The sequence below is a fragment of the Salmo trutta genome, chromosome 2, assembly GCF_901001165.1.
Source record: "Salmo trutta chromosome 2, fSalTru1.1, whole genome shotgun sequence".
NCBI classification, from domain to species: domain Eukaryota; kingdom Metazoa; phylum Chordata; class Actinopteri; order Salmoniformes; family Salmonidae; genus Salmo; species Salmo trutta.
The window spans coordinates 45,502,714-45,527,622 of NC_042958.1; the positions used below are offsets into that span (position 1 = coordinate 45,502,714).

Sequence of the window (24,909 nt, forward strand, 5' to 3'; positions counted from 1 at the left end):
TCGCCATGTGCCTCTCAACTTGTGTAACAACGTGGAGGAATCCGTACAGCGTCGAGTCGCAGTTAACGCTGTACGGACACTGCAGATAGACTGACCCTTTAAAACTATGGGGCGGTGTTGTGGTAGAGGAGCAGCAAAAATCAGCATCCAAAACGTTTATTTCTGACGCGGGTCGGCAGTCAGATCTGGCCTCAACACCGGTCCTTGAATCCGAATCGGTGTAGGCGAACATGATTACCTTGGAAACAAAAGGTCCGGACAGCTTGGACGCAGTCTCCAGTTCTTATACCTCAGTGGCGCCATCTATTGGCGTTCATCCCTAATCACTATGGGCTTTAGAAGGCCATATGATTAACAGATCTTCACACCCGAAGTACTGCATCATTGCGTTTTAGTGGCTAAAATTAAATACTACTTATTTGATGAATTATTAGAGTCTTGCATGCCCAGCCCACATGGGTTTATAATAATGTGGTGGGTGCTATATGTCCTATATAAAGCAACAGTATTCAAAGGCTGCTTCTAGTGTGTCAGTTACTAGTATAAACATTCTGGCCAATCAGAATACAAAGTGGATTTGCGATCGTTTTTATTTCAACTGTAAAAAAATCTGACAGTAGGCTGATTAAAGATGAAGAGCTTTTTGTGATCAATAAAGCAACAAAGCAGATTAAACAATGGGGGTAACTTTTTTTAAATTAACTTGCCCCATCACTTTCAGTAAAAAGCTGGAGGGTCTGACCATCCATGATATTAAAATTGAGTTTTAACCAAGTTGAGGCTAGATACCGTTTGTTTACATTTCCTTCATAACACATTACTTCACATAAACAGGGTGAAGAGAGCATTAGCTGAGATGGAAATTGCAAGCAGAGGTTATAAAAAAGGGGCACAAACATGCCATTAGAAAACCTGAGTCCCAAATGGCACCATTTTCCCTGTATAGCGCACTACTTTTCACCAGGGCCCGTGGGTGTTTAGGTCAAAAGTAATGCACTATGTAGGGAATATGGTCCCATATGGGATGCATTCGTTCTCTCACCCAGGGCATCAGGGCATGGCTCAACATTTAGAGTAGACCATTCTATTCGTCCTACAGTGGAAACTGCTTTTGACCCCCAATGGGCTCCTGTTGAAAAGTAGCGCACTATATTAGGGAATACGGTACCATAATCAGACACACCCAATCTTTACTCTCCTCACATCAGCTCATTAATAAAAAAACTTAAAAGCATTTAAAACACAATTCAACTGTTTCTACAAAATAGAGATGAACTTGCATTACGAGAGACTCAATTAAAACAGAAAATATCCCAGGAAGGTATGCTAGATACTGTCCAAGAAAGTTCTCCCAGTTGCAGTCACTGCAAGGGAATACATTGAAAGTTCTCCCAGTTGCAGTCACTGCAAGGGAATACATTGAAAGGACCCCTTGAGATTCAATATTTCTCAGACCACTGTTCTTTCACAGACAGTAGTATCCAGTTACCCACCTGTCTGCGTCACATACTTAATGGGCCAGTTTCATGGGCAGAGATTAAAACTAGTCTTGGACTAAGAAGCATTATATTTTAGTTCAGGACTAGGTTTAACCTACCGTATGTCCGGGAAACCAGGCGTGTCAAGTAAGCGACCGTGTGTGACATGTAAAATCATTTATCTAAAGAGAGCTGTAGACAAACCACACCCATGTACATTCAATAAGCAGTACAACTATAGATCTGTTTGGAGGGTTGTCCCAGTAACTAAAAACAGTCTGATAGATTCACTCTACAACCCAAACACTGCTTCTCCTACCCCCAAATAAAGAAACTAACTTCTGGCAGAAAAAAAAGGGTTCCAGTCCAAACTGCCTGGTAAATTTATATTGACAACTGCGAAAAACAGGACACATTTATTGATTTAAAAAAACAAACAAAAAAAACATCAGTGCAACAGTATTTCTCCTGAAAGGTTTAGATTGTGTAGGTTGGTCTTTATCAGTTCTTCTATTACCACACGTGACGCCTGCAGTGTGCCACCGCCTGGGAGAGGACAGACAAAACCCACAGGTTAGACAGCAATAGGCATCCTAGGGGTTACTCTGTCCTTTACATAAGATATTCAGGAGTACTTTAGTCACAAGATTTCAAGAACAGACCTGGATGAGCCGTTCTTCTCGGCCAATCATAATGCATGGCCGGAAATAACAGTTGGATAAAAATCAGGAATTTGCATTGAATTCATCATTCATTTAAACCAGGGGAGCTGCATTGACAATCTATTTTTCAACCCTGGAATGAAACATTGTAGCACTACAGCAGTGAGCAATGACAGGAAACAGTGCAGACCAGTGCCTATGTGTTGAGTACTCACGTTGCAGCGTTTTGCAGAGTCCATGTTCTTGCACCAGAAGGCAGGTCCCCAGCTACACTGGTCCATACCCAGAAGACTTTGCACTGCCTCGGGACACAATCCCACCTTCTGTAACCCAGGACAACCACAGAACCCACTGTCAGACACTGGAATTCATATAACTTATTCATTTCAACCAGGGAAGTCCCTTAAGTGAAATCCTCTTTATTGGTCTCGACACTAGAGGTTTTTCCCCCTCTATCATCATCATCATCATACTTCTGACACTTTTTCCTCTATAGTGAAGTGTATTCCTCTTTGTATTCCAGTGCTCACCATGCAGACAAAGTCAGGGTCCAACACCTGCAGCAGGAGCTGAACCAGCATGGGCTCATACTGCTCAACCAGCTGGTCACACTGGAGAGAGAGAGAGCGAGAGAGAGCGAGAGCAAGAGGTTAACAGTCACACCAACATCTAGTTGACCAGTTACTAGCCAATATTCATTCTTCTTCTGTTGCAGTAAGAGTTTAGGAAACAGTGTTTTCCATTAGAAGATGGTCAGTGTAATCTACTAATGATAATAACATGTGGAACAAGTAGATGTCCTCCATCCTCACCTCGCCCCTGACAGCCTCCGGGACAAAGCTACAGACTTTCCTGACTGCGTCTTCAATCTGAGCCTGTGTGGCGTTCCCTTCCAGGATCCCGTCAATGTAAAGCACAGCCATCTTGCACACGTCACAGAAGCCACCCGCCTCGACCTGGGACTGGTCCAACACCGCTGAGGGACAGGGGAAACAAGGAGACCACAGGGTTAACTTCATCTGGATTGGAGCACCATCAATAAATTGGCCTTTTCTAGTTGAATGATATTGAATAAAATCAGCCATTGGCCTCCTTGACGACCCCCCAGAAATAATATGGTATCGGCCAGGTCGTTCTCTAATCTGTATGCATTACAACAACCAACAGGTCCTGCTCCATGTGTCTCAAACACACAGGATAGATCACACACCCCTCAACACTTTCCAAGCACACTCCCTCCCTCTACTCACGGATGAAGGCATGGCTGGCGTCCTTGCAGAGCCCCAGCACGGTGCAGATAGTCTTGGGATCAGCCTCCTGTAGCAGCAGCTCAATGATGGCCCGGCCGTAGGACTCAATCAGATCCTTACACTGGGCTGACAGGGAGGACGGCAGCACAGAGCACACCTTCTCCAACACACGCACCACATCTTGCTGAGAGTGGGAGGAAGGAGCAGAAGAGCACAGGGGTCAGTTAGGCATGACTTAATCTCCTTCCCAGACACTTCTGCCCAAATGCCACCGTGTCAAACTTGGCCTTCGTTAGCAAACAAAAGAATCTCCCGGTGCATAGGCTTAATCTACCAACCAATATTCTCCCACAACACCTTCCCACTAACCCTCCTTGTACACGTCTTCCATTTGGAGCCACACCTCGCAGTCATGTGATTGGCTAAAATTAAATGATCACCTATACTTTACTTAGTAAGGTCACACCCATTGACCTTACTATTTCATTTCATCTCCTAGTTTAGTCATTGCCTATACACCATTTATCTTCCTAGGTTTTTGAGAGAAAATTCTCTTAAGAAAACAGCTTGCCTTAAAAGGTAGCTAGCTATAGAGCCTTCAGCAGTGTGGATATAAAGATGGCTCTTCAGTCGGCGCGGCAGTTTGACAGTGTGTGCAACTCTGCAGAAGTCTTGTTAATTTTCAGCTTGCTTAGTTTGTAAAGTGTTTTAAGTTGATCGCCGGGGTTACCTCTCTATGGCACCACGGCTGTATATTTTGGGACCGCTCCAGTCATGGATATTTGCGAAGCTTTGACAAACCAACCAACCAGCTGTAACCGACGGACAGTCAGTGCAACCGCAAGCATGAAGTCAACAGCTAAGAAGCCTTTCCGTCTTCCCTCTATTGTTCCAGTGCTTTACACTGTAGCAGACCTTTCTTTCAATGCACTCCGTTTCATGATCAGTGTCGCTGGATTATTATTGCCCTGCCAGACGCATTTGGGTTGATATTTTAGTTAAAAGGGAGGTTGCTGCCAGTTTGAAATGTATTGATTTGGTGTGGTACTATTGACATTTGGCCAAGAAGATTTTACATTAAAGCCTTTGTTTTGTCAATGAATTCCCCCCCCCCTTGGGAGGTAATACAGATTATTGTAAATCCTCTAATGTTGATGACTGGGTTCTTTGTCAATTGTTTCTATGAAGTTGCTGTTAAATATGCTCTGCCATTATTGTATGAGGTATTATTGGTTGAGTTACCCCTGTGCTGTGATGTGTGTTTATATGGTGTGTCTTATCCTCTCTCTACTGGCTATCTGGCCATCAGGCTACCCTCTAGTCAGTCTGTTCTGCTGATGTGTGTCCGGTAGTGGTACTCCATCTATCCTACTCTTGTCCTTTCAGCAGGGTTAACACCTGACTGGTGGCCCAACCAAATCTATCTTCACCCCTCTGACAACACCGCTACAAAGTGATCTAGGGTAAAACAATATCCACTGCTGCTTGCACAGTAATAACCATCACAGGGTCAGAGTAAAGGGTGGCCTGAGGTCGCAGAGATGAAACGGATTATACTAAATTCTTGTTCATCCTTGACACAGGACAAACAAGCCCTACTTGGCCTCCGGGGGGGGTTATGAAGAGATTCTGTAATGAATAATAACTCATACAATCTAGCATATTGCAGACAGAATCATTGTTTTTAAGAACCCTGAAGACACAGCCAACATGTTACTTTAATAACAATTTCAGTTGAACTATTTAAATGAACATAAAATGTTACGTAAAGCCGCAAATAGCTTATTTTGTCTGGATTACTGTGGCTTTTTAGCAGAAATATTCAAACTGAAAATGTGTTGATCATCCAGAATATTCCAGAGGTAGAGAGCAAATCATTCATTTATATAGTGCCCCCCTCCATGATAAAAACATATTTTACTGGAACTCCCTTACAAACAGCGTTACGTTTCAGTCATACACCATAAGACAGAGAGAAGCACCTCCACTCCTGTTAGAACGTGAAACCCTTTACCACCGTCACAGTGTTTAATAGCAGGTCATGACTCATGAGCAACCCGTCAGGTGACCTACCTCAGTCTTCTCATCCCCCAGCATGCTCTCCACCTCCTTCATAATGAACTCACATGCGATACATTGAGGGGAGCCACGGGCACGCACCATGTTCTGGAGAATAGACGAGAGTCGGCGTAACTAGAATAGTCTTGGAACAAAATAAGTTGTGGTCCCAAAACGCATCAGTATAACTACAACGCTAACCATGCCAACGTCTTAACTACATTACAAAACACAATGTCATTGTGATTATATAACTTTATGTTTATGGAAATGTCCATGTATTTCATATGGAAGATATGAAAGTGAAGGTACTGTTGTACATGGCCACTTGCCAGTGCCTCTGGTACCAGTAGGTTACCTTGGTGGGCTTGACAGCCTCCATCTTAGTGGCAGGGACCAGTTTGACAGCAGGGATGGCCTTGGCAGCCACCAGGTTCATCATGGGGACAGAGCTCTTCACCTCTGCAGAGCAGAAGTCGGCGCGGGAACAGATATCCTTAGGTTGCTGAGTGGGGAGAATGTCAATGTACAGTTAGACACATTCATACCATTCCACAAAAAACATGTTTCATCACATGACTTTAAGATGATGTATGTGTACAATCCACTGTTCCATAGTCTCAGAGCCAGGCTATACCTTCTACCAGTCCACTGTTCCATAGTCTCAGAGCCAGAGCCATGCTATACCTTCTACCAGTCCACTGTTCCATAGTCTCAGAGCCAGAGCCATGCTATACCTTCTACCAGTCCACTGTTCCATAGTCTCAGAGCCAGAGCCATGCTATACCTTCCACCAGTCCACTGTTCCATAGTCTCAGAGCCAGGCTATACCTTCTACCAGTCCACTGTTCCATAGTCTCAGAGCCAGAGCCATGCTATACCTTCTACCAGTCCACTGTTCCATAGTCTCAGAGCCAGAGCCATGCTATACCTTCTACCAGTCCACTGTTCCATAGTCTCAGAGCCAGAGCCAGGCTATACCTTCTACCAGTCCACTGTTCCATAGTCTCAGAGCCAGAGCCAGGCTATACCTTCTACCAGTCCACTGTTCCATAGTCTCAGAGCCAGAGCCATGCTATACCTTCCACCAGTCCACTGTTCCATAGTCTCAGAGCCAGGCTATACCTTCTACCAGTCCACTGTTCCATAGTCTCAGAGCCAGGCTATACCTTCTACCAGTCCACTGTTCCATAGTCTCAGAGACAGGCAAACATTTCCTCATGCAATCAATTTCAACCCCACACAATAGGTACAGTGTACAGTCTAACCCAGCAACCCACGTCACAGGTAGGTGATTCTCATGCTAGAGGCATGCATAGGGCAACATGCATGCTGAGCAGATGGTTCCAGACACTAATGAGGCATTAAGAAACTACAGCATTGGTAGTGAATCATTCATTTTAGTGGCATGGACAATCAGGTTGGGCAGTATCCAGCTTTTCATATCATCTTACCGTGCTTCTCTCACCCCGGGATTTACGGTATTACCGGCTTAGTACACAAAGGGTTGCCAAAAAAAAAATTTGCAGAATGGTAACAAAATTTGTACAAGTAATAGTGAAAATAAACAAATTGCAAAGACAGGCAGTCCAGCTCATGAAGTTTTTATATATACATACAGGAGCTACCAAATGTCATTTTTGGTGAGTTTGGACTAGAGGTCGACCGATTAATCGGAATGGCCGATTTCAAGTTTTCATAACAACAACAACAAAAAAAACGAAAAAAAAAAAAAAATAATAAATCGGTATTTTTGGACAGATTGTGGTCGATTTCTTTTTTTTTTTTTTACACCTTTCCTTAACTAGGCAAGTCAGTTAAGAACACATTCTTATTTTCAATGACGGCCTAGGAACAGGGGTTAACTGCCTTGTTCAGGGGCAGAACGACAGATTTTTACCTTGTCAACTCGGGGATTCGATCTAGCAAAATTTCAGTTAGAAGTTCAACGCTCTAACCACCTGCCTTACATTGCACTCACGAGGAGCCTGCATGGCAGGCTGACTGTTACACGAGGGCAGCAAGAAGCCAAGGTAAGTTGCTAGCTAGCATTAAACTTATTTTATAAAAAACAAATCTTAACATAATCACTAGTTAACTACACATGGTTGATGATATTACTAGTTTATCTAACGTGTCCTGCGTTGCATATAGTCGATGCGGTGCCTGTTCATTTCTCATTGAATCACAGCCTACTTCGACAAACGGGTGATGATTTATCAAGCGCATTCGCGAAAAAAAGCACTGCCGTTGCACCAATGTACCTAACCATAAACATCAATGCCTTTCTTTAAAATCAATACACAAGTATACATTTTTTAAACCTGCATTTTTAGGTAATATTGCCTGCTAACATGAATTTATTATAACTATGGAAATTGTGTCACTTCTCTTGAGTTCTGTGCAAGCAGAGTCAGGGTATACGCAGCAGCTTGGGCCGCCTGGCTCGTTGCGAACTGTGTGAAGACCATTTCTTCCTAACAAAGACCGTAATTAATTTGCCAGGTTTTTACATAATTATGACAACATTGGAGGTTGTATAACGTAACATCAATATTTAGACTTAGGCTTGTCACCCGTTAGATAAAATACGGAACGGTTCCGTATTTCACTGAAATAATAAACGTTTTGTTTTCTAAATGATAGTTTCCGGATTTGACCATATTAATGACCTAAGGCTCGTATTTCTGTGTGTTATGTTATAATTAAGTCTATGATTTGATAGAGCAGTCTGACTGAGCGGTGGTAAGCATTCATTCAAACTTTCGTGCGTTTAGCCAGCAGCCCTAGCTAGTTAGCGGGGTGAGTGCTAATAGCGTTTTAAACGTCACTCGCTCTGAGACTTGGAGTAGTTGTTCCCCTTGCTCTGCATGGGTAACGATGCTTCGAGGGTGGCTGTTGTCGATGTGTTCCTGGTTCGAACCCAGGTAGGAGCGAGGAGAGGGACGGAAGCTATACTGTTACACTGGCAATAAAGTTCCTATAAGAACATCCAATAGTCAAAGGTATATGAAATACAAATCGTATAGAGAGAAATAGTCCTATAATAACTACAACCTAAAACTTCTTACCTGGGAATATTGAAGACTCATGTTAAAAAAGGAACCGCCAGCTTTCATATGTTCTCATGTTCTGAGCAAGGAACTTAAACGTTAGCTTTCTTACATGGCACATATTGCACTTTTACTTTCTTCTCCAAACACTTTGTTTTTGCATTATTTAAACCAAATTGAACATGTTTCATTATTTATTTGAGGCTAAATAGATTTTATTGATGTATTATATTAAGTTAAAATAAGTGTTCATTCAGAATTGTTGTAATTGTCATTATTACAAATAAATCAATTTTCAAAAAAATCGGCCGATTAATCGGTATTGGCTTTGTTGGTCCTCCAATAATCGTTATCGGAATTGGCGTCGAAAAATCATAATCGGTCGACCTCTAGTTGGTACTCAATTTATACCATTTACATGCAAATAAATATTCCAATTTAAACACACTGGGAGTTTAGGGCGCTGTGCGGCAGACAACCTAGTGGTTAGAGCATTGAGCCAGTAACTAAAAGGTTGTTGGATCGAATCCCTGAGCTGACAAGGTAAAAATGTGTCATTCTGCCCCTGAGCAAGGCAGTTAACCCACTGTTCCCCTAGCGCCGAATACGGGATGTCGATTATGGCACCTCTCTGATTCAGAGGGGTTGGGTTAAATAATTTTTATTTTTTTTTAAAGCCGATTAGATCGGTATCGGCTTTTTTTGGTCCTCCAATAAATCGGCCGACCTCTAGTTTGGACATTTACAAGTGAATGTGAACGAGAGCAATTGTGCAAATGAAGACATTTTTAACACATGCTTGTCTGAAGGAAGAACAGTACTGGCTCTGGAGCAGCATGTCTACCCGCTGTATCTGTGTGGAGTTGCTAAGGCAACGGGCCTGCCTGCTCAGAGAAGATAGGGGCAGAGCAGATGGCCCAGAACTGAGGAGATAAAAGCCATGGAAATCAAGATAATAGTGGCATCTGTACAGAACTCATCCAAAGGGCTTTGACTTCTCAAACACAGTAGAAAGATGCCCTGTGACCTTTATTCATTCAGCCACTTACTTAGATAACTACCAAGTTAAATATAAGGGTCATGTTAAATGCAGAATTGTGTGTTTTTCCACACAGGACATTTTTTAAAGAAATATCTTTCTGCGTTTTGTAAACACAGATCTAAAATGGTTCTTATTGTAATTTCTGCTCAGCATCAAACAAATTTTGTGCTTCAGTTGCACTTCACTCTGAGAACTCAAGAACAAACATTCTATCAGCAGACAGCACTCTGACTGATGTGGAGCTACTGTTCATCATTCTATCAGCAGACAGCACTCTGACTGATATGGAGCTACTGTTCTCCATCATTCTATCAGCAGACAGCGCTCTGACTGATGTGGAGCTACTGTTCATCATTCTATCAGCAGACAGCTCTCTGACTGATGTGGAGCGACTGTTCCTCAGTATAGCCAGCCTACTTTTTCCTCTGGTAAAATACAAGATTAACTTTAAGCAAAACATTAGAAAATGCAGCTGGCTACATTCTTTCTATGATTGGCCTAAACATTACAAAAATGGCAGCCATTAATTGGTTTTTGCCCAAAAATACCTTGCATTTTCACTGTCAGCTCATTTACTTGTGTGGCTGCAAGCCAAATAGTGTTGTACTTCTGCTGTCATCTGAAGAAAAAGCAATTTTCTACCAAATGTAGAAAATGGCTTTTTTCTTTGCGAAGGAAAACTATAGTTGGACGTCCCTGATCATCCTATTGAAGGGAGAGAAAAACACTAACTTGACTTTCAATATAAAACGCGACCCCTGTCAACACACAGCTGGACTCAACTGCTACAGCTTTCACCCGTTGTGCTATTTACAAACACGACTGGCTCAACTGTTATGGGGAACTACGGTAAGCTTCATAATGTCAAATAATGTGACAGGTGAAATGAGAAACGCAATCTGCTTTATCTCCTAACGTATTATACATGTTGACTGTAGGTACTGTATTTACTTAAAATAGAAACAAATATTTTTTAAATTCAAAGAAATTGTTTCAACGGTATTGGTGGAATTCAAAAACCATCCCGTGGCTATTTCCAAATACATCGGTGTACACCTCCCAAACCTAACGGACTAAACGGAAACGGTTTGCTTGGACAAGTCTGCAGTCTAGTAGCATGACATGCCCATCAAATGTCTTCCAAAAAAAGTTTGGTTTGCTTGGACTAAAAAGGTATTAGCATTCAGCACAGAGAAACATTGTGATGCAGTTCTAGAACAATAAAAATGTGAGTACTTGAAGTAAGTTGCACTAGTGGACAGACCGTACAGAAACAGAGGCTAAGGCTGTGGGCAGACAGAATGACAGGTCTTTTTACAATGGTAGTTATCCATTGACAGATGGAAAAAAACAAAACAATCGATACGTCAGCCTTTTTGCCGGACAAAAATTGGACGATGCTGAATGCATAATAGGATTTCATCCAAGTCTGTGTGGCCACAGCCTAAAGGGTGTGAGACTAGAGACTGAACACAGAGACTTACCTGTTCCTACAGACCCACAGCAACCCCAGGAGAAGAGAGAGCAGGAGGGGGAGAGCGAGAGAGAGAGCGCAGGAAGAGGCGCATGAATAGAGGAAGGAGGGGAAAATAAAAACGAGAGATTAAAGATGAATGAAATCAGCAGGCTAGGAGGAGCTGTCGTAAGAGTCTGGATATATACACACACTAAATGTATGTTGACATAAACACATTGGTTCATGTATAAACCTGTTAAGTATTTGTTAAGCGACACTGTGCAGAGTCATCGGCTACAATTACACGTCAGCAGAAGACAAACCCCTCCAGTTTGGGGGGCTGAAAGCCAAAAGTGGTGCACTAAATATATGAAACAGGATGCCATTTTGGACACACCCTAGAAGATAATGAGTGACTGACCATGGACATGAGCTGCAGGGCGATGAGAGGAGCGTACTGGCTGATATACTGCTTGCACTGAAACACAGGAGAAGACAAAACAGTCAGAAACAAAGTCAGTGGAAACCAATGATCTTCCAGCTTCATAGATTGGAAGTATTTGTTGGTCAATCAAATGTATTTATAAAGCCCTTTCTAAAATCAGCTGATATCTCAAAGTGCTATACAGAAACCCAGCCTAAGACCCCAAACAGAAAGCAATGCAGATGTAGAAGCACAGTGGCTAGGAAAAAACTCCCTAGAAAGGCAGGAACCTAGGAAGAAACCTAGAGAGGAACCAGGCTCTCTGAGGGGGGGCCAGTCCTCTTCTGGCTGTGCCGGGTGGAGATTATAACAGAAAATGTCCATTAAGGCCTGACTGAACATGTTAAAGAACAAACATTCATAAATAACCAGCTGGGTGAAATAAACCAACTATTGCATTAAACCAGATAGCATCTAGGGTACCAACTGTAAATTAGATTATGGCTAGTTCTATAACTCAAAATAGTCACTCCACCAAACTTGTTTTAAAAACCCAGTCCTCTCACTAACTCCTAGCTAGATAACTACGTAGTCCTCTCACTAACTCCTAGCTAGATAACTACGTAGTCCTCTCACTAACTCCTAGCTAGATAACTACGTAGTCCCCTCACTAACTCCTAGCTAGATAACTACGTAGTCCCCTCACTAACTCCTAGCTAGATAACTACGTAGTCCTCTCACTAACTCCTAGCTAGATAACTACGTAGTCCTCTCACTAACTCCTAGCTAGATAACTACGTAGTCCTCTCACTAACTCCTAGCTAGATAACTACGTAGTCCTCTCACTAACTCCTAGCTAGATAACTACGTAGTCCTCTCACCAGGTCAGAGATTCCAGGCCCCAGCAGGTCACACTGGCTCTGGATCCGTTCGATCAGAGAGTTGACAAAGGTAGTGTTGCTCTTCGCCTCGTCCTGGAAGTCTGTGATGAACTTCACACAGTCCTCACACAAGTCTCCAGTCTCCTACAGGGGAGAGAAGACACTCACTAGTGAATCAAGGAGTAGCAGTTACATCTACACACATATGAAGTCAGTGACAGTTTAAAGTTGGTACTGGGTCACGTTCAGTAGTGAAATAACAGTTTGGAAAGTACAGCCAGAATTTGATCAATAAGACAGATTTCAGTTGGAAAAGGATTTGGTACTTAGTGCCCAACTGAACACTACCTATGTGCAGCTATGCTGGGCACCATAGTAAATTCTAAATCTAATGTATTTTTAAAGTCCTTTAACAATTATTACACAGAAACTCAAACCTAGACACCAAAGACCTGAATTACAACCCCCAAATTGGATGACGACTGGCGTACCTGTTTAGGAACCTCTTGCTTGGCGTTCTCCTGGGCCTGGGGGTAGAGGAGACCAGGGATGTTGAGGAGGAAGGGGTCCACCCTCTGGGCCAGGTCTTCCTGAGGAATCTCATTGGACGTGAGCTGTGGGATCTGAGACTGGAGACTGGCCAGAGCTGCCTGCTGGGAGTCACACAGACCTATGGCACCACACACCACCTGGGGGTTCTCCTGGAATCCAGAAACAGACTCTAGTCACTACAATCTGTATCTCACTAGACACGCCACCATTAAGTCACTACAATAAACTCAGGGTCAGTTTCCCACTTGACGGATCCAGATTAGGCCTACTCCTGGACCAAAACAACATTTCCATTGAAAGTGTGTTTGAGTCCAGGAACAGGGTTGATCTATATGCAGCTGGCATCCTTCTAAATGCCATTAACTCCCTAGTCCACAACAGGACATCCGTGTTACCTAGTCCCCAACAGGACATCCGTGTTACTTAGTCCCCAACAGGACATCCGTGTTCCCTAGTCCCCAACAGGACATCAGTGTTCCCTAGTCCCCAACAGGACATCAGTGTTCCCTAGTCCCCAACAGGACATCAGTGTTCCCTAGTCCCCAACAGGACATCAGTGTTCCCTAGTCCCCAACAGGACATCTGTGTACTTTCCAATAAATGACCATTACTACAGAGAGCTCAACTAATGACTAAACATGGCCCTAGGCTAGTGTGTACACTACGGGCTAGTGTGTACACTACGGGCTAGTGTGTACACTACGGGCTAGTGTGTACACTACGGGCTAGTGTGTACACTACGGGCTAGTGTGTACACTACGGGCTAGTGTGTTTAAGATGAACCTCTATTGGACCAGTTAGGTTCGCTACTGGAGCAACTGAATCATTTAGGAAAAGAACGGCGGCTTGTATTTTGTAAATAAAAATACTTACAAAAAATGAATCACCTTGAGTAAAATATTGATGTGAAATTTGTACCATGAGCTCAATATGAATGAAATATATCAATAGTAGAATAGACTTAGATATCGGCCATATATCCTCGTATAGTTTACTGGGGTCACCCAACTCGCTTAATCTGAGGAGCTCTCAGATTAAAGTTCAATAGCAAGACAAACATGAATCCACAGAAAACAAACCAATTCACAAATACTGATATAAACCACTATGAGATGGAATCAAATGTGAGTGACTGTGCCCATCAATAAGCACTGTAAGGTGTTTAAGTGCAGCATGTGTTTATAACAATCCCACTGTAATGATGTTTTGCAAGAAATCCTACCACACCGTAGTATGACAGTGAAAAATTCAGTTTTCTCCAACGAAAATAAATCTTTGCATTCAAATCTCCTTATTGATGTCCTGGGTTCAGACGCCTGGCCATCCTTGGTGGAACTGAATCTATACTCAAAAAAACCTGACCAAATCCTGGTGTCAATCTTTCCCTCAATCCCTTCACAGCACATTTGTATAGATAAGTCAGTGTTAATATCCAGTTCTCCTTCAGTTGTATACAACTTCTCAATGATTTGAAATGTCGTTTTTCCGTGGAATGGCGTGGAAGACGTGCTGTTCGAGCCCTTTTTCCCCCCCAACAAGTTGGAGCCAACTGGTGTATAACGTGAGGTTAGGAGGGACTAAGAGAATATTGAGTTTTGATTGGCTCAAAGTAAACTGCTCGTCATGCAGCTTCTGACAGCTGATTTGTTGTAGCTGTCAACTTAAACATAGCAATATAGTATAATATGATTGGTTAGTGGAATCTCACTAGTAAGGATTAGTAGTCAACATTAGTTGACGTGCGTTACACTAGTCTCACAGTATCATGCCCAGCACCTTTAGTGTCAACATTTAATGTATAGTATTGTAAAGTGTCACAACTCATCAAGTGGTCTGTCAATGTTGCTTCAATTTGTTTGTCAAATGTTATATTGGAGGAGTGACAAACTTTTCCAACCTAATATCCATTCAGTCACAACATATTGCAGTCCTTGGACTAGACTGCATGAAAGTCATTTTACATGATTAAGACTGCATGAAAGTCATTTTATATGATTAAGACTGCATGAAAGTCATTTTATATGATTAAGACTGCATGAAAGTCATTTTATATGATTAAGACTGCATGAAAGTCATTTTATATGATTAAGACTGCATGAAAGTCATTTTATATGATTAAGACTGCATGAAAGTCATTTTATATGATTAAGACTGTATGGTAAACATTAGGACCAACAGAAATCCAGTCCATCTTGGCTCATCAGTTCTGCTGTGATTTAAGAGTGTACAAAGTTGTCATCAAGGCAAAGGCTGGATACTTTGAAGAATCTCAATTTGTTTAACACTTTTTTTGGTTACTACATGATTCCACATGTGTTAAATCATAGTTTTGAAGTCATCACAATTATTTTACAATGTAGAAAATAGTACAAATAAAGAAAAACTGGAATGAGTAGGTGTCTAAACGTTTGACTGGTACTATATATATATATATATATATATATATATATATATATATATATATATTCTGAGACTTTTACCTGCCAAAAATAAGGGGTTAAATACATGTGTAAATTTCTTTAAATAATAATACCTGATTTTCTTCTCTCAAAGATATAGTACAAACTTGGTTTTGATTTCTTTTTTTGGGGGGGGGGGGGGGGGGGCTCTATGTAGTGAAACTGTTATTCAATACATTTGTATGGGCTAATAACATTAAGGACAAACTTTTATCATCAAATTCAAATAGCTAAATTATCCTTGGAATGACCTTGTAACAATGCCATTTAGCTTAGCAGAATGAGGATGTTGGATTGATTCTGAATAACAAATCATTTCTCTCTCTGTGTGTAGGCTAGCTTACTTTCCTATAAACCACTGTGTGTGTGTGTGTGTGTGTGTGTGTGTGTGTGTGTGTGTACCAGCTCTCCAGCGATGATACTAATGAGGGTAGGGTAGTAGGTGTCCACCGTCTCTTCACACTCTGCAGCCAGGCTCTTGACAGGGATCAGGTGACAGGCCTTCTCCAGGACGCCTAGGATCTCACCCTAGAGGACATGAACATCAGCTTAGAGACCCCCAGCCCCCACAATGTGGAGCGATGGTCCCCCAGCCCCCACTATGTGGAGCAATGGTCCCCCAGCCCCCACTATGTGGAGCAATGGTCCCCCAGCCCCCACTATGTGGAGCAATGTTCCCCCAGACCCCACTATGTGGAGCAATGTTCCCCCAGACCCCACTATGTGGAGCAATGTTCCCCCAGACCCCACTATGTGGAGCAATGTTCCCCCAGACCCCACTACGTGGCGCGATGGTCCCCCAGCCCCCACTATGTGGCGCGATGGTCCCCCAGCCTCTCCTCTGGGCCCCCCAGCAGTTCCATGTATTGGAAGTATTCCAGAAATAGCACCCGATTCAATTAATGATCAAGGCCTTTACTATGTAAATCATGTGAACTGGTTCAGGACTACTACATTTTTAAATGAGGATCCCCTAGGAGAGGTTTGAGAAACACTACTCAGCCATAGTAGACCATCTTAATCACTCATTCATCTGGGAGCAGAAAACAGTCTTGGCATATTTGTGCCACTATTGAGTACACTGGATAGAAGATAGTTTGGCAGAGCATGAATTTGTTTTAAGCAACAACAAAAGTAACAGGGAACTTCCCCACATTCATCCTCCATGACTCACCTGAGTAGCATTGTTCAGTAGCAGCTGGTCCACCGCAATCAGCACCCCCTTACACAGGTCACACGGTATGGCTTTCTGAACCAGGAGGGAGTTGATTAGGGTAGCAAAGCCAAGGCCGGGTTAACAATGCCCACTGTTCATCCATTTACACAGGGAAAATACCCCCACCCTTCAAAAGACAATAACTTGCTAGATAAAGTAGACTCGAGTCTCACCATCTGGGGTTGGTTCCATACGTTCTGCTGGCAGTGGACTACGGCACCACAGATGGAGGCAGTCTTCACATTATGACACCAGTAGGGAGGACCACGGGCACACTGTTCAGTACCCAACAGAGGGGTGGCGACGGCTAGGAGAGAGAAGACACTATCGTTACCCACACTGTTCAGTACCCAACAGAGGGGTGGCGACGGCTAGGAGAGACACTGTTCAGTACCCAACAGAGGGGTGGTGACAGCTAGGAGAGACACTGTTCAGTACCCAACAGAGGGGTGGTGACAGCTAGGAGAGACACTGTTCAGTACCCAACAGAGGGGTGGTGACAGCTAGTATATGTCTGCCTACCCATCCATCCCAAATGGTCGGTGTAGCAGAAGTGACACTGTCCTACACATTCTTGGATAAACAGTGAATGTTAAACATTCATTGGTTTAGAAGTCAATCTATTTGTTTGAAGGATCTGTTCAGGCCTAGCCGTTATAGTGAAGACATTGGCCTACGGTATGTAACCTAGGTCCAGTCCTACGGTATATAACCAAGGTCCAGTTCCAGTCCTACAGTATGTATGTAACCTAGGTCCAGTCCTACGGTATACATACATACCCTAGCTCCAGTTCCTTTTCAAGTAAGCGAAAGTAGAGACGTATTACAATTCTCTAAAATAAATCAGAGAACAGGAAGTGAAAGAAGGATCATGTGACTCGTAAGGGGAATACCACGACCAACTAGGCCTACTTCCTCATCTGATCTTAGAGAGGCAGAGAAAACTGAAATATAGTGAACTGTGTTTTATGGAAACAGATCCTACCAAGAATCCCTAGGAAACCACGGTGGAAAGCACCCAATACACGTTATTGCGAGGTCAACGAGGTCAACATCCAATCCTCCATCAGCTGGAGAAAATAAAGGCAGTTGGCCTCAATATGAACACAACAGCTATCCACAGTGTACAAAACATTAAGAATACCTTCATAGTATTGAGTTGCACCCCCCCACAAGGTGTTGAAAGCGTTCTACAGGGAAGCACTGACTACACAGCTGTGTCAAGTTGGCTGGATGTCCGTTGGACCATTCATTATACACACGGGAAACTATTGAGCATGAAAAAAAACCAGCAGCATTGCAGTTCTTGAAAAACCACCCCAGACCATTATTCCTCCACCAAACGTTACAGTTAATTTTTTTACATTTTAGTCATTTAGCAGACACTCTTATCCAGAGCAACTTACAGTAGTGAATGCATACATTCAAGCATTTAAAAAAAATAAAAATAAAATTGGACTGGCCCCTTGTGGGAATCGAACCCACAACCCTGGCGTTGCATACACCATGCTGGCGTTGCAGACACCATGCTCTACCAACTGAGCCACAGGGAAGCTAGTTGCATTAGCGTTCTCCTGGCATCCGCCAAACCCAGATTTGTCCTGTTTCCACTATTCCAGAGTCCAATGGCATCAAGCTTTACACCACTCCAGCCAATGCTTAGCATTGCACATGGTGATCTTAGGCTTGTGTGCGGCTGCTCAGCCATGGAAACCCATGAAGCTCCCGACAAAGTTATTTTGCTGACGTTGCTTCCAGGGGCAGTTTGGAACTCAGTGAGTGTTGCAACCGAGGACAGACTATTTTTTACGCCCTTCAGTGGTCCTGTTCTGTGAGCTTGTGGTCTACCACTTCGCGGCTGAGCCGTTGTTGCGCCGAGACATTTCCACTTCATAATAACAGCCCTTACAGTTGACTGGAGCAGCTCTAGCAGGGCAGAAATTTGACGAGCTGACTATGATGCCACGCTGAAAGTCACTGAGCTCTTCAGTACAGGCCATTCTACTGCCAATGTTTGTCTATGGAGATTGCATGGCGGTGTGCTCAATTTTATACACCTGTCTCCACCCCCCCCCCCCCCGAGGAGAGAAAAAAAAAAGAAGACAGCTTCTTTTAAAAACATACCTTTATGCCCACAGCGTGACAAAACTGTCTCCAGAAGAAAATTACAATATTATATATAAACTCAGCAATAAAAAAAGCCCTTTTTCAGGACCCTGTCTTTCAAAGATAATTCATAAAAATCCAACTAAAGACAGGGTCGTTTCTTTTTTTTGCTGAGTATTGATATATGTTTTTAATGTTACAGTTAAGTAATTTAGTAGAGACTTATCTAGAGCAACTTACAGGAAGGAGCCTTGATCAAGGGCACACTGACAGATGTCATCTAGTCAACTCAGGGATTCGAACCAGCGACCTTTCAGTTAAGGCACTTAACCGCTAAGCTACCTGCCGCCCCATGCACACTAGCACTCAGTGACCAGTGCGAGCAGCGACGACATCATCCAAAAATATGGCAGCCTTTGGATGAATATAAAAATTGTAATATCTTCGGCAGTAAGTGATGGAAAAATATGCCTCAATTATTTGAATAATTAAAATGGATATTGTGCACAAAGTGATCCTTTTTTTTTTTTTTTCGTGATATCCAATTGCTATCTTGTCTCGTCGCTGCAACTCCCCAACAGGCTCGAGAGAAAGGCAAAGGTCAAGTCATGCATCCTCCGAAACATGACCTACTAAACCACGCTCCTTAACAACAACAAAAAAACTCCTTTGCACCTGGCTAAATATAAAAGCGTTTAGTGTTGTCCCTATAATAGACTCTTATCCAGAGACTTGCTCACAGGAGGAACTAGGGTTAAGTACCTTGCTGAAGGGCACACCAACAGATTTTTCACCTAGTCGGCTCACGGATTCAAACCAGCGACCTTTCGGTTATTGGCACAATGCTCTTAACCACTAGGCTACCTGCCACCCATACCAAAACGATACCGTATCGATACAACAACAAAGTGTATTGTCTAAAGTCAGAGAATAACCATAGGGCTTTAATGTTTTTTAAACATTGAACAATATGTTGATAACTGATAGAATAACTAAAGTAACACATATCTTCTAGGCTATTCAATTTCTTTCAAAAATAAAAACGCCATATTAAATAACAGAATATCGGAAATTTATGCAAATCCATATCTGATTTTATACATTTCCTTTTTTGTTGACAATTACAGGAAACTTCCAAAATGTAATTTGATACATATCAGGGTTTGCTGATCTATAACATACATTACAGCTAAATCATTTCTGTAATAAATGAAGAGTTTAGTGCCAAAGCGACAAACACTTGAGCTCATTTCTGAAGCTTGCTAGTTCGAATCCCAGACTAGGTGACAAATCTGTCTGCGCCATTGAGCAAAGGAATGTAACCCTAGTTCCTCCTGAAAGTTCTGGATTTGCGCGTCTGCTCAATGACTCAATGTAAATGTACACATTTATACTATAATTCAGTGTATTTCAACTCCCAGGGTGCAATGCTCCACCCAGGGCTCAAGGGGCCAGGGTTCTGGTCTAGAAGCATGGTTTTGACTGCTCCTACTATTTTGCATCAGTACTGCAGTTTAACTGACGCCCGGACCAGAAAGATCATTTCCATAAACGGCCACATGGAGAAGTCAGATTTGAAAATTCCTTATAAAAAGGCACTTTAGTCGTCGGCCTCCCGAGTGGTGCAGAGGTCTAAGGTGTCACTACAGACCCAAGTTCGATCCCAGGCTGTGTCACAACTGGCCGTGACCGGGGAGCCTTGTAGACCAACGCACAATTGGCCAAGCGTCGTCCGGGTTAGGGGGGGGGGGGGGCTTTACTTGGCTCGCCGTGCTCTAGCGACTCCTTATGGTGGGCCGGGCACCTACAGGCTGATTTCAGTCGTCAGTTAAACAGTGTTTCCTCTGACACATTGGTGCGGCTGGATTCCGGGTTAAGCAGGCGGGTGTTAAGGAGCGTGGTTTAGTAGGTCATGTTTCGGAGGATGCATGACTTGACCTTTGCCTCTCCCGAGCCTGTTGGGGAGTTGCAGCAACGAGACAAGATCGCAATTGGATATCACCCATTGTGCACAAAATATCCATTTGAATTATTCAAATAATTGAGGCATATTTTTCCATCACTTACTGCCAAAGATATTACAATTATATAGTCATCCAAAGGCTGCCATGTGGGGGGTTTTTTTGCCAAATTTGCAGAGACACAAAAATTCTAATCTTCAGATTCAAGGACATAAGCACAAATGTTGCATTGACTGAGGGAAAGCAACTGATGATGCACAGCCGTTGACAAATAAACCATCAATGTTAGTTAGCTACTCATGTGACAAAATAAAGACACAGAAAGCAACATTGCCTAGCTATCAAAGACCCACGCCAAGCTAACAGCCTGAAGAGACACAGCAGATAGGACAGTGCCTGTGTTTTGTAAGCATGAAACATTTCGAAAGGGGGCGGTACTATCTGCACTTGTCCAATTAGAAAACGCTCCTTTTGGTTCTGTTGCAAGACCTTGTACGGTGTGCCCCCAAAACTCACCCCCAGGCGTCTGAGGTCATAGTAGGCAACCCAATGTGAAACAAATCACTCATGTTCATATGCTGATAATACATTCACACTGCAGTGAGTCAATCATTCACTCCCATGCCGCCTTGTACTGGGAAAGCTACAGTAGAGATAGAACCCCCCCCCTCATTTTCTCCAAGGCAGACAAGAACAAACAAGTTGTTGCTCTATGAGGTGCTGGGCCTTGCTATCACAAAGACATTTCAGCTTGTCTGACTCCAAATGAACAAAGCCTTCATGCTACATTGTCAGTGTGTCAGCTATTCCCATTTTTTACCACCTACTTTGAAAACATCACAAGGGGGATAAACATGACAAAAACAGGCTACATTTTAGGAGTCTACGCTGCCATGTTAGCCTATAGTTCTACAGTAAACTTGGCTGGCTTTTTTTTTATTTATTTATTTTTTACATTTAAAAAAAAAGTTAAGGACCATTCAAGACTCACACAGTTGAGTGATCAATCTCATGTTTGAGTTTGATGATGAAGCATAATGGAACAGCTCAGAGCTGCTTGTAGCCTACGCCGCTCAGCTGTGTGAGTCGGAAGTTAATCAAACATCACAGGGCAGCACAAAAGAACCCCCCCCCCCCCCCGACTGCCCCTTCAACTAACCCCCCCACTAACACCCCCCCCCCACCCCCCAACTGCCCCTCCAACTACCCCCCCCCCCCCCCCAACTAACAAACCCCCCCTTTGCCCCGATGACGACGAGAAGGGGCAAATCAAAGTTTATTCGCGTACACAGTTTAAGAGATGTTATCGAGGGCGCAGCCAAATGCTTAAGCAGTACTCCTAATGAAGATGTCTAAGAACTAGTCTCATACTGATTGCGTTGTCATCGTTGCAAACTAAGTGCTCTACAAATTACCCAAAAAACTAAAGGAGAACAAGAACAAATGTATTGCAGGAACTGATACCTAGCCTGTAGTTTTGCAAATATGAAAAATCATATGACTGACACTCACTATGAGTAATCAAACAAATTCATATCACACAGGGTATTGCAAAAAACAAGTAAACAAGGAGACAGTTATAAATAGGCCTAGCCATTGTCTCTCTCAGAGCAGCAATAAGCAACCCTCAACAGCCTGACCAAACTAGGACACTAAAGCAAAAGGTAACAAGCTTGTGCATGTTTATTACAACAAAGCTTTTTGTAATGATATTAGACAATTAGGCCTATAGGGAAGATAGTTTTGCTTGATTAAGCATACAGCATGTATGGGGGGGGTGACAGACTACCTAACACGTTCCCCAAATCAATCATGCAGTCAGTTTGAAGCAAAATGACTCTGGATCTTTATCATGGAACAGCAACATTATACATGTTGAGGCTAACATCTATTACCTAATCAGAAATAAAATCGGCACGATCAAAAAGTGAAGCGAAACCCTAACGAAACAGAACATAAGAGGAAATTGAAAATGTCTTCCTAATAAAGCTACACTAGCTTTCACTACCCACGCCAAGATTTACTTGTCCTACACACTTTGTCCCCGTTTTGTCTCAACAATCATTTGTTAGGACTGCTGCATTAGGAATGTAGTTGGGCGAAAGAACTATGAGGATATGAATGCATTTGTTTAGATGAGAAAGATAGATGGACCTATCATGCACCTGGATGGACTACATCAAGAATACATAGTCATTAAAATGACATTAATTTAATAATAATAAAAAAAAGAAAGAGTGAACAGGAAAACAGGTTAGACTAGGGATAGATTGATTTGAGAGGACAACAGTACCATACTTGTTTCCCTAAAAGATGCTCCACGTAAAGGAGAGGGTACAGACTCAATGTAAACAGCTGTAAGAAGAGAGAAAAAAAAAAAAAAAACAGGTGTAAGAAATACATTGGCCTAGCTAGATACTATGTTTAACTAAATGCATCACACCAATGGCTGAGCTAAAATTAGCAAGCATGAGGACTGCCACTGCCACAGCCCTGGAGGTGTGTTGGGTCATTGTCCTGTTGAAAAACAAATGATCGTCCCACTAAGCACAAACCAGATGGAAAGGCGTATCGCTGCAGAATGCTGTGGTAACCATGCTGGTTAAGTGTGCCTTGAATTCTAAATACATCACTGACAGTGTCACCAGCAAAGCACCCTCACACCACTTCCTCCATGTTTCATGGTGGGAACCAGACATGCGGAGATCATCCGTTCACCTACTCTGCGTCTCACAAAGACACGGCGAGTTGGAACCAAATATTCAGACTCATCAGACAAAAGGACAGATTTCCACTGGTCTAATGTCCATTGCTCATGTTTCTTGGCCCAAGCAAGTCTCTTCTTCTTATTGGTGTCCTTTAGTAGTGGTTTCCTTGTAGCAATTTGACCATGAAAGCTTGATTCACGCAGTCTCCTCTGAATAGTTGATGTTGAGATGTGTCTGTTACTTGAACTCTGTGAAGCATTTATTTGTGCTGCAATTTCTGAGGCTGGTAACTCTAGTGAATTTATCGTCTGCAGCAGAGATAACTCTGGGTTTTCCTCATAAGAGACAGTTTCATCATAGTTCTTGAGGGTTTTTGCAACTGCACTTGAAGAAACTTTCAAAGTTCTTAACATTTTTCAGGCTTGACTGACTTTCATGTCTTAAAGTAATGGACTGTCATTTCGCTTTGCTTATTTGAGCTGTTCTTGCCATAATATGGACTTGGTCTTCTACCAAATAGGGCTACCTTCTGTATACTACACCTACCTTGTCACAACTGACTGGCTCAAATGCATTACGAAGTAAAGAAATTCCACAAATTAACAAGGCACACCTGTTAATTGAAATGCATTCCAGGTGACTACCTCATGAAGCTGGTTGAGAAAATGCCAAGCTGTCAAGGCAATGGGTGGCTACTTTGAAGAATCTAAAACATAAAATATTTTGTTAAAAAAAAAAAAACTGTGTTACTACATGATTCCATGTGTTATTTCATAGTTGACGTCTCCGCTATTATTCTACAAATGTAGAAAATAGTAAAAGATAAAGCTAAATCCTTAAATGAGTAAGTGTCCAAACTTTTGACTGATATATAATATAGCCATCGCTTGAGCTAGTTTGCTGCCTCCTAGGAAGCGTCATAACAATGATTAGCCAACGTTAGCCAGCTACTACAAAGTCAATGCTGCTACATCAGCTAGTTAACTAACTACACATCTTGAATGTGCATAAAGTGAAGGAATAGGTTTAAAAATGTATCAGTGACAAAGCTAAATTACTTGGTTAGCAAGCAATGTCTACTGTGTCGTTGTTTACGAAACGAAAGTAACCTCGATACTTTGTTTCTCTCTACAACTTTAACTAGCCATCTTTGATACAAAGTCACAATGATGTAACTAATCATACAGTCTACATTGTATCATATTACCTGCGGAGACGAAAAACAGAGCAAGGCACAGCATGGTGGAGCTGTCTGAAGTCCCTCTGGTTGTGCGGGTGGATTTGAATCTCGGGTGTAGGTCTGAGCGCTGCTGTGCAGGACAGGTGCTTGCTCTTGGTTTATATCACACAGCTTCTACTGTCTTTGTTCACAGTCAGCTGACCACTGAGCCCGGACATGTGACTTGTCTTGGCGTCTGATTGATCAATGTTTCCACAAATCACCATTTACTGTCTTTTTTTTTTTGCGTTTAAAATAGATAGTAAATCATTATGTAGTAACATAATTGCAATTATTTGTAGACAAACATACTCATTGTTCACCCCCACATTGATGAAAAAGGCTATTGGCACTTTATTTCTCATCACATTAAGCCTTAGCTAG

The 24,909-nt window shown here is 42.5% G+C and overlaps 2 protein-coding genes across 3 annotated transcripts in view; one reads left to right on the forward strand and one right to left on the reverse strand.

Moving 5' to 3' along the window:
* Positions 1 to 572: 572 nt before the first annotated feature.
* psap (prosaposin) lies at positions 573 to 24,673 on the reverse strand. Of its 2 annotated transcripts, XM_029702644.1 has the most exons (15): positions 24,514 to 24,673; positions 16,705 to 16,838; positions 16,490 to 16,564; positions 15,718 to 15,843; positions 12,796 to 13,005; positions 12,305 to 12,448; positions 11,421 to 11,477; positions 11,028 to 11,033; positions 5,807 to 5,953; positions 5,464 to 5,556; positions 3,391 to 3,574; positions 2,953 to 3,116; positions 2,671 to 2,751; positions 2,356 to 2,463; positions 573 to 2,024 (listed from the first exon to the last, which is right to left on the reverse strand). In XM_029702644.1, the coding sequence occupies exons 1-15, from the start codon at positions 24,545 to 24,547 to the stop codon at positions 1,992 to 1,994; spliced, it is 1,596 nt and encodes a 531-aa protein (XP_029558504.1). In that variant the 5' UTR covers positions 24,548 to 24,673; the 3' UTR covers positions 573 to 1,991. The 2 variants fall into 2 exon arrangements, with proteins under 2 accessions (XP_029558504.1, XP_029558513.1); XM_029702653.1 differs by lacking the exon at positions 11,028 to 11,033.
* LOC115155758 (equilibrative nucleoside transporter 1-like) overlaps positions 22,220 to 24,909 on the forward strand; it is a 31,869-nt gene continuing 29,179 nt past the window's right edge. The window contains exon 1 of the mRNA XM_029702685.1: positions 22,220 to 22,262. The gene's annotated coding sequence lies outside the window, so the exon portion shown is untranslated. The remainder of the gene's footprint in view (positions 22,263 to 24,909) is intronic.

What these genes read in the sequence shown, in the direction of transcription:
- psap (XM_029702644.1), bottom strand. Translation starts at nt 24,547, where the DNA reads ATGCTGTGCCTTGCTCTGTTTTTCGTCTCCGCAG. An exon ending in TACTGAACAATGCTACTCAG is followed by an intron (nt 15,844 to 16,489) that starts GTGAGTCATGGA and finishes CATGTCCTCTAG; the next exon opens with GGTGAGATCCTAGGCGTCCT. An exon ending in ACCCTGACTTTGTCTGCATG is followed by an intron (nt 2,464 to 2,670) that starts GTGAGCACTGGA and finishes CCTGGGTTACAG; the next exon opens with AAGGTGGGATTGTGTCCCGA.